The sequence below is a fragment of the Myotis lucifugus genome, unplaced genomic scaffold, assembly GCF_000147115.1.
Source record: "Myotis lucifugus unplaced genomic scaffold, Myoluc2.0 scaffold_1267, whole genome shotgun sequence".
Classification (NCBI taxonomy): domain Eukaryota; kingdom Metazoa; phylum Chordata; class Mammalia; order Chiroptera; family Vespertilionidae; genus Myotis; species Myotis lucifugus.
This window is the reverse complement of record NW_005872315.1, coordinates 24694-34583: the sequence shown is the minus strand read 5'-3', so window position 1 is coordinate 34583 and position 9890 is coordinate 24694. Positions and strand designations below refer to the sequence as shown.

General features: G+C 55.4%; 1 protein-coding gene across 1 annotated transcript; it reads left to right on the top strand.

The window, feature by feature from the left end:
- Positions 1-2503: 2503 nt before the first annotated feature.
- On the top strand, positions 2504-9538 carry LOC102426587 (sialic acid-binding Ig-like lectin 6). The gene is made up of 7 exons (XM_023748318.1): positions 2504-2549; positions 2628-2999; positions 3151-3432; positions 4132-4386; positions 8087-8186; positions 8524-8608; positions 9347-9538. The coding sequence occupies exons 1-7, from the start codon at positions 2504-2506 to the stop codon at positions 9536-9538; spliced, it is 1332 nt and encodes a 443-aa protein (XP_023604086.1).
- Positions 9539-9890: the final 352 nt, after the last annotated feature.

The window sequence follows — 9890 nt, the reverse complement described above, 5'->3', positions numbered from 1 at the left end:
TCTCTACTTTGTTACGTTCTTTTTCTGGAGTTTTGTTCTGTTCTTTCATTTGAAACATGTTTCATTGTCTCTTCAGAAATGCAGAGTATAGATATTAGAAGCACCCTAGATCCTCTGTCCCCGCTTATCAGGCCCTACTCTCACCGCCATAACAAAGACTTTCTTCTTGTCAAATCTTATGGAGACTTTGCATCCTCACTTCTATGGGTCACTTGGAGGGATCTTTTGTTTTGGCAGCTGATTTCTTCTTAAACTTCTCAGCTCCCTCCCCAAGGGCCACATTCAAAGACCAGACGTTGCCTTTGAAGACCCCTCTTGATTCTATCTCTTCACCCAGCCTCACCTCTTTAGTTGACAATCCTTTCACTTTATTTTCCCCTGGCATTTTATTTGCATGGTCTCATATATTCAAAGGGTTCAAAAGAGCATGTAGTAGAATGTACCTCCGCTCCTCACCCCAGTTGCAGGCTCAATCCCCCGTGTGGGGCATGTAGGAGACAGCCATCAATGATTCTCTCTCATCATTGATGTTTCTATCTCTCTCTCCCTCTCTGAAATAAATTAAAAAATATTTCTTAAAAAAGTGTTCACCCAATGCTTCCTGGGGCATCTGGGGTATTCCAGCCCTGGGAAGGTTTCTGCACAGGGAGGATTTGGTGCCAGAAGAGTCTTGGAATCCCACTCTCTGTCCCCACGAGTAGGACTCCAAGAAAGCTGTCTGGAGGAAATTGACCCTCAAATTCCACATCTGTCTTGAGGGAAGTAGGTGTTGGTCTTCAGGAGGTAAGAGGCAGGGTTTCTGGGTACAAGAAGAGGGAAGGGTCCACCCTGCTGTGGTGCAGGGGGGAGAAGAGCTCAGCTTTCGCTTCCCCTGCAAAGGCCCAAGGGAGAGAGGGGAATTTCTGTTGAAGGGAGAAGTTTGGGCCAGAAATCCTACATTTCCATCCAGAAAGAGTCTCCAGGTCTTTTACCACCCAGCAGTTGCCCCCACCTCCAGGCTGAGAGTCAGATGGTGTCAAGGGAATGTGGACTATTTCTTTGCAGCCTAGAGATGCAGATGCTGCAGTGGCCACAGCTGTGAGAGCTACTGAGGTCTGAGCAAGAGGTTTCCGGGCGGGGCTGCAGTCAGAGACTGGTCCCTGGAGGATATTGCAGAAACAGTGTGTGACCTTCAGTCAGTGACACAGCAAAGGGGAGCCTGCCTCTGCCTCCTGTCCCATTCTCCAGTCCAACCCATGGGTTTCCTGGGCTAATGTTAGCCCACTCCACAACCACCTTCATATCCTGGAGGTGACCAACTGACACCATCATCCCCTCTCTGGCCACAGGCCCTATCAAAACTTGATGAGAGAACCTAGGGCCAATTCCACCAACTGGGGGACCGAAGGGCCCATAGTTGTGCTCTGAGCATCATATTTTCCAAGATGTGGGGAAGTGGGAATACTTCAGGATAGAAAGAGATTACATGAACCATGACTCCCAATATATGACACTGTCTCTGAATGTGACAAGTAGCCAAGGGTCCCCAGGAAAGAGCCCCATGGGCCAACTCTACTGTCTTCCCAGTCCAGCTCTGCCCATTAACTGTGCTCTTGGAGATGGTACCCCCATGCCCTCTGTTACTTTTGTCAGGGCTCTGGGAGTCACTCTAGGTGCCTCCCTCCCCCACCCATCACACCTCCCCTCAAATTTCACTTCCTCAAAGTGTCTTCCACCTCAAATCTTTCCTCCACAACATGCAGATTTGGTTCTCACCTTCTTAAACAACCACGATAGTGTTGATCTCTGGCCTCTTGACCTCCCGCCTTTCCTTCCACCTCTTTCCCTATCCTGGCCTCAGAGAGACCATGTAGATACCTATATGACCCTGATCCTTTCTTGCTTAAGAATCTTCCACGGTTTCCCCATTGCCTTCAGATAAAGCTCTAGCTCATCAGCCTTTCTGTCTTCCCTCACTGCTTGAACTAGTTGAAGGTCAGGACTGATTTAATCGTTTTTGTGAATTTGCAAAGGCGTGAATGAAGGAAATGAGTGGTGGTGTGTGGTGTTTTTGTTGCCTCCTCTAGACCCTTTTCTGCCACTGGTGCCCATATAGGCTATCCCGAGACCCATCCCTAGCAGGCCACCTCCATGAGAGTCCCAAGGCCATGACTGTCAGAGAGCTGGCCAAGTGGGACCAGCTTCTCCAGTACAGATGATGGCCCGTGGACCCAGGACACGGGGGCTCTCATCCACCCTTGCTATCTTACTTGGACAAGCCTCTCGCTTCCTCTGAGCCTCAGGGTTCATTTGCCACAGGTAGAAACGGGGCAGGACGATCTCAAAGAGTCAATCATAGCGGACTCTCTGAATCTGAGGTTCCCTCTTCTGGGCTTGTGATCTTTGGTTCTCACCACAGGTTTCCTGTTGAAGCTTTCTCTGCCCTCCCTCATCTGCATCTTTCCACTCTCTCGCAGAGGGACCCGGACCGAGTAGACAGACTGTGCCAGGGCATGAGGAAGAGATGTTGCTGAGGCTGCTGTTGCTGCTGCTGCCTGTGCTGCGGGGAGGTGAGTGGGCCGAGGGGAGAAGGCAGCCCACCCGGGGGAGGCCCTGGAGCTCCAGGCTGAGTTTTTCTCTCTCCCTAGGAGCCCTGGCTAAGGATTCAAGCTACTGGCTGGAACCACAGGAGTCTGTGAGTGTGCAGGAGAGTCTGTGTGTCTTTGTGCCATGCAAGTTTTCAGACTCCTGGAGTATCAGTGGACCCCCCTACCTGTATTGGTTCAAGAAAGAAGGGAATAAAAGGCGTGGTCTTCTAGTTGCCACAGACAATCCAAAAGAGGAGCTACAGGAGACGATCCAGGGCCGGTTCTTGCTCCCCGTGGACCCCAAGTCCAGTGACTGCTCCCTGACCATCAGAGATGTCAACAAGAGGGACAGTGGGACGTACTTCTTTTATTTAAAATATGGACGCTATGAACATACATACAGAGATACATTTTTCACTCTGAAAGTGACAGGTATGGTAGGGGCCCAAAGGAAGACCCCCAGGTGTCAGGTACCAGAAATGGAAAAATGAAGGCCCCTGGGGTTGGGGTGGGGACAGTCATGACAAAACCCTGGGGCAGGCTGACATGCCGAGGGGTCTCACCACCTCTCTCTTCACTCCAGCCCTGACCGACAAACCTGACATCCAGATCCCAGGGCCCCTGGAGTCCGGCCGCCCCAAGAAACTGAACTGCTATGTGCCCTGGGCCTGTGAGGAGGGCACGCCCCCCATCTTCTCCTGGACATCAGCTGCTTACACCTCCCTGGACCCCAGGTCTCATCATCTCTCCTCCGTGCTCACCCTCACCCCTCGGCCCCAGGACCACGGCACCAACCTCACCTGTCAGGTGTATTTTCCTGCCACTGGTGTGAGTGTGGAGAGAACCATCCGGCTCAATGTGGCCTGTGAGTTCTGGGGCAGGACTCCCGGGTCCCTAAGGGTTTGTGGCCAGGACAGAGCTGGGCCAGGGCTTAAAATCAGGGTCCTGATAGTCCACCAGGAAGGGAACCCCCTCTCCTGGTTCCATGGCTGCTGGGGAAAGGCCCAGTGCCCACCCATGGGTGTCCTTCTGTCCCAGATGCTCCACAGAACATGGCCATCCACGTCTTTCAAGGGAACAGCACAGGTAGGAAGGGGCCTCTGTCCTCAGGGCTGGGAGGGACACAGGGTCTAGGTGAGTTCAGAGCTACGTGGGATATATAGGGGAGGCCAGCTACTGAGGGCAGACGGAAGGCTCCTCCCCACACCTCAACTCTCTAAATCTCTTGCTCACCCACAGCTTTCTGTGCCCAAATAAAAAGGAAGCTTGCGTCCCTCTTGCTTCACCCTCCTCTCTGAAGTTTTACCTCCTCCTGCTTCTGTTACCTCCTCTTTGGCCCATGCCTGCGTTTGTTTTTCATATTCCATGTCCCCTGTCCTCCAGCTGCGAGGCAGCCTGGGCGACTTTGGGCCCCTTCGGAAGGGCTGAGGCCAGGGGGTGTTGGTCCTCTCCTCAGAGCTAGTGTGGACATAGCAAGGAGGAGAGACCTCAGCTTTGTCCACCCCATCTCAGCTTTGCCCACCCCATCTCTCTCTCTCTCTCTCTCTCTCTCTCTCTCTCTCAGCCCTCAAGATTCTGAAAACCACATCCCTTTCCATCCTGGAGGGAGAGGCCCTGAGGCTGCTCTGTGAGGCTGACAGCAACCCCCCTGCCAAGCTGAGCTGGTTCCGGGGGTCCCCAGGCCTGCACGCCACCCCCCTCTCCAGCACCGCGATCCTGGAGCTGCCTCGCGTGGTGCCTGCACAGGAAGGAGAGTTCACCTGCCAAGCTCGGCACCTGCTGGGCTTCCAAAGCGTCTCTCTCAGCCTCTCTGTGGTCTGTGAGTGGGGAGACCCCGGGGGGCAGGACAGCTGGGTTCTGGGGAGATTAGAGGCACCGCTGACCCTTCTCCTCGCTCCCCACAGACCCCCCGCAGCTGCTGGGACCCTTGTGCTCCTGGGAGGACCAGGGTCTGCACTGCAGCTGCTCCTGCAGGGTCCAGCGGGCCCCCTCCCTGCGCTGGCGGCTGGGGGCGGGGCTGCTGGAGGGGAACCATGGCAACGCCTCCCACGTGGTCACCTCCAGCTCAGAGGGGCCCTGGACCAACAGCTCCCTGAGCCTCCGAGCAGGGCTCAGTGAGGGACTCAGACTCAGCTGCGAGGCCCGGAATGTGCACGGGACCCGGAGCACCGCTGTCCTGCTGCTGCCAGGTCAGGACCTGCTGGGGGCAGAGGCCACGGAGGAAGGAGTGGGTCAGAGAGAGGGTGGGGCTGGGGGAGGGGAGCTGCGCGGGCACAGGAGTGATTGCTAGGACAGGGCCTGCATCTCCTGCCCAAGCGGAACCTACAGCGGGTTCTGCAAGAAGGTAGGAAGAGGAGAGACTGAGTCCCGGGAGTGGGAGGTGTCATGCACGGAGGGAAAAGCCCTCAGACCCTGGGGCCGCCTGGGATGCAAATGGAACAGGAAGGTGAATTCATCTGCCGAGCTCAGAACCTGCTGGGCTCCCTCCTTGTCTTGCCAAGCCTCTCTGTGCACTGTGAATGGTGGGGTCCTGGGTTACCCAGGGGAAGCACACCTGGGTCCTGGTGTTGGCAGCACTGAGAATGGCAGCAGGTGTTAGGCTGGTGGGGTCGGACCGAACCTTGGTTCAGCAACCTCAGTTCTTGAGTTCTGGCTGAGAAAGAATTCAGAGCCAAGACTCAAAGAATAAATGGAAGTTTGTTTAGAAAGCCAGAGAGTTAGAAGAAGTGATCCGTAGAAGTAGAGGGCTTAGAAAACAAGCTACAGTGGCAAAAGAAGGGGCCCTTGGCGCTTAAGATAGAGAGGAATAAAGATAATGTTCCTGTGTGTGTGGGTCGGTGGGGGAACAGTGGGGGAGGGGAAGGCCTGCGTGTGCCCCCCAGCACACTGGGTCCCCATCTTTAAAAAAAAAATATATATATATATATATTGATTTCAGAGAGGAAGGGAGAAGGAAAGAGAGAGAGAGAAACATCAATGCTGAGAGAGAATCATTGATCGGCTGCCTCCTGCACGCCCCCCACTGGGGATCGAGCCCGAAACCCAGGCATGTGCCCTTGGCCGGAATCGAACCTGGGACCCTTCCGTCTGCAGGCTGACGCTCTATCCACTGAGCCAAGCCCGCCAGGGCTGGGTCTCTGTCTTGAGGGTGTTTATCTGGAGGTCTGGCGTGGGGGGAGGATCCCAATAGAATGTTCATCAGGTTCATCAGAGTGTGTCCTTTTGGGGTCATGGTGTCCACTGCTTGGTGGGTCCCGGGCAGGGGGTCACTGGTCACTGGGGGAGGGGTATCAATTCCATTATTTGATCGGACCCAACAGAAAGGTCACCGTGGGCTGAGGTCCTTGGCTTCCCAGTTTTGCCCTTTGCTGGGCATCGGGGTTTTCCTGCCCTGGTGGTTTTCCATACCTGGCCCATCGTCCTCGCTCTGCTCAGGTCTAACTGCCAACCAACTAGGAGGGCAGAGGCACCGCTGACCCTTCCCCTTGCTCCCCACAGACCCCCCGCAGCTGCTGGGACCCTCCTGCTCCTGGGAGGACCAGGATCTGTTCTGCAGCTGCTCCTCCAGGGCCCAGCCGGCCCCCTCCCTGCGCTGGCGGCTGGGGGCCGGGCTGCTGGAGGGGAACCACAGCAACGCCTCCCACGCGGTCACCTCCAGCTCAGAGGGCCCCTGGACCAACAGCTCCCTGAGCCTCCGCGTGGGGCTCAGCTCTGACCTCAGACTCAGCTGCGAGGCCTGGAATGTCCTAGGGGCCCAGAGCGCCTCTGTCCTGCGGCTGCCAGGTAAGGGGGCCTTTTGAGGTCAGAGGCTTAGGGAGAGAGGAGTGGGTCAGAGAGAAGGTGGGGCTGGGGGTGGGGGGCTGCTGCCTGGACAGGGGCGATTGCTAGGACAGGGCCTGCATCTCCTGCCTGAACAGAACCGACAGCGGGTTCTGCAAAGAGGTGGGAAGAGGAGAGACTGAGTCCTGGGAGTGGGTGGTGTCACCTGAGCTGGTGCTGGAGGAACAAGCCCTGAGTCCTTCCCAGCCCTCAGCACCAGGGCTCCTGGAGCTGCCTGAGATACAAATGGAGCATGAAGGCAAATGCATTTGCCGAGCTCAGAACCTGCTTTGCTCCTCCTCCCTGTCTTGTTAAGCCTCCCTGTGCACTGTGAGTTGCGGGGTAGGAGGGGATGAAGGGCTCTTGGGGGCAGGTCACCTGCATCCCGGGACCTTTTTCCTCGCTCCCCGCAGCTGCTGGGACCCTCCTGCTCCTGGGAGGACCAGGGTCTGCGCTGCAGCTGCTCCTCCCGGGCCCAGCCGGCCCCCTCCCTGCGCTGGCGGCTGGGGAACCATGGCAATGCCTCCTACAGGGTCACCTCCAGCTCTGCAGGGGCCGTGGGCCAACAGCTCCCCGAGCCTCCTGGTGGAGGGTGGGGCTCCACGCTGGTCTCAGACTCAGTTGCCACTTTCTTCCCTGTTCATCAGGCCCAGAGAGCCAGTGTCCTGCTGCTGCCTGGGGCCTGTTGAGGGGGTGATGCCTGGGAGAGGAGGAGCCCCCACACTGCAGTAGGTTCCCAGCTGCTGTCACCAAATACCTCCAACAGGGAGGCTTAGTCAGGGAGACTTGTGGTCTCACCGTTCTGGAGGCAGGAAGTCCAAGGTCAAGGTGTCAGCAGGGTGGAGTCCTTCTGAGGCTGGGGGTGTGTTGCAGGTCTCCCCTAACTTTTGGGGGGGGGTTGCTGGCAATCCTTGGCGTTCCTCAGCTTATACAAGCATCACTCCAGTCTCTGCCTTCATGCTCTCCTGGCGCTCTCCCTGTGCGTGTCTGTGTGCAAATCCCGACATTTTATGAGGACACTGGTCCTGTTGGATTTAGGGACCACCCTAGTGACCTACATTGTAACTGTCACTTCTGTAAAGACCCTATCTCCAAGTCAGATCACATTCTTTTATTATTATTATTAAATATATTTTATTGATTTTTTATGAGAGGAAGGGAGAGGGATAGAGAGTTAGAAACATCAATGAGAGAGAAACATCGATCAGCTGCCTCCTGCACGCCCCCTGCTGGGGATGTGCCTGCAACCAAGGTACAGGCCCTTGACCAGAATCGAACCTGGGACCCTTCAGTCCGTAGGCCGACGCTCTATCCACTGAGCCAAACTGGTTAGGGCTCAAGTCACATTCTGAGAGATGGTGGGGTGGGGGTGGGGGTACGGAGGGCCAGGACTGCCACATACAAATCTTGGGGGCACACAATTCAAGCCATAACAGCCCCGGAGAGAGGGAGCTGGGAAAGAGGCATTTTAAGGCTTGGATGGGAGTGGCTGATGTGTAAGAGCCTCAGTCCTGAGGTCGGGGAAGGGGGTGTGGAGGGGAAGGGTCTGGTCCAGGGTCTGCACGGTGACAGAGTGCCGAGTGACCGAGTCCTGGACGGAGAGTGGGTCCACCCACGGGCCAGGCAGAGACAGAAATGGCCAGTTTGGAGGACGCTATGGGTTGGGGTTGGAATTTACACAAATCTCAAACTACCTACAGGTAAACCGGAATCCAGGGCCCGTGGAGTCCTGGGAGTGGTTGGGGGAGCTGGCATCTTGGCCCTGGCCCTGCTTTCTCTCTGCCTTTGTCTCATCTGCAGGTGGGAGTGAGCTCCAGGGACAGAGGGCGGGGCCTGGGGTGGGAAGGGCTTAAGGTCTGGGCATCACAGAAAACCTGAGCTGGAGGACCCCGGGCTGGTGGGAAAGCCAGGAGCCAGGGAAGGGAGGTCGAGCGCTGGCATGAAACAACCTGTAATCTACTGGGCCAAGTAGATTGGGGTCTCTTCCCAGCTACTCTATGTCTGGCGCTTGGGTTCGGGGAGCACCTGGGGACGGGACCCACCCACCTAGTCATGTGCTCTTCATATAGTTTAGGGGAGGTCTGCCCATTCCATGCCCCAAGTAACAAGGCTGAAATGCCTGGGGTTGTTTCCGTAGAGTGAAGACCTGCAGGGAAAAAGCAGCCCAGCTGATGCAGAGCATGGACAAGGATATGCATCCAGGCGCAGGCACAGGCTCCGGGGTGAGTGATGGGACGTAGCTCCCATTCAACATTATACCTTTCGGATGCTGCCCCCCAGAGGGGCTTTAAGACATTTCAGTGTTAGATGTCCAACACTTCCTGGAATTGCACAAGTGTTTATTTAATTTAACTTATTTTTTTAAAATAGATTTTTATTGATTTCAGAGAAGAAAGGAGAGGGAGAGAGAGATAGAAACATCAATGATGAGAGAGAATCTTTGATCGGCTGCCTCCTGCACGCCCCACACTGGGGATCGAGCCTGCAACCTGGGCCTATCCCTTGACTGGGAATCCAACCATGATCTCCTGGTTCATAGGTCAACGCTCAACCATTGAGCCACACCAGCCGGGCAATGATGAAACATTTTTGTTGTTGTTGTTAATCCTCACCTGAGGATATTTTTCCATTGATTTTTAGGGAGAGTAGAAGAGAGAGGGAGACAGAGAGAAATATCGATGTGAGAGAAACACATCCATTGGTTGCCTCCTGCACGAGCCCTGATCAGGACCCCGGGCTGGGGGGGTGGGGGGTCTGCAACCAAGGTAGGTGCCCTTGACCGGAATCGAACCGGGGACCCTATCCACTAAGTCAAACTGGCCAGAGCCATGACTATACCTTTTAAAATAAGTGGACTGGTAAACAATAAAACTCCCACCAGTCCCAATCTCAGCCTGGCCCTTGGCGGCTCTCTTCCGGACCCTTCTGAGCCTTGGAACCTTCCTCTTCTCTCCACTCAGGCACATCAGCACCCGTTCTGGACAGACAGCTCTGCGGCTCCCCCAACAGTTCCCCCAGCCCCTGGTGGTGCTGGTCCCCCCGCCAAAGGTGAGCCGGAGCTCCACTATGCTTTCGTCAGGTTCCACAACCGGAAGCCCCAGGGAAATGAAGATGCCAACATTGTGTACTCAGAGATCAAGACACACAAGTGAGGAACTACTTGCTCCGGGTTCCGAAGGCGGAAAAACTGAGATCAACATGCCAGCAGGCCCGGTGCCTTGGGAGGCCTCTCCGCTCGGCTTGCAGATGGCCGTCTTCTCTCTGTGTCCTCCCATGGTCCTCCCTCTGAGTGTCTGTGTCCTAACCTCCTCTCCTTATAAGGACAGCAGATATACTGGACTAAGGCCCACCCTTATGACCTCACTTGAACCGCAGTATCTCTTTACAGACTCTATCTGGAAACATAACCGAACTGTAAGGAGAAATGATGAGGTACTGGGTTTAGGACTTCAACTGGTTACGTTCACAATTTTTTTCAGCCCATAACTTCAGTGTCTGATTATT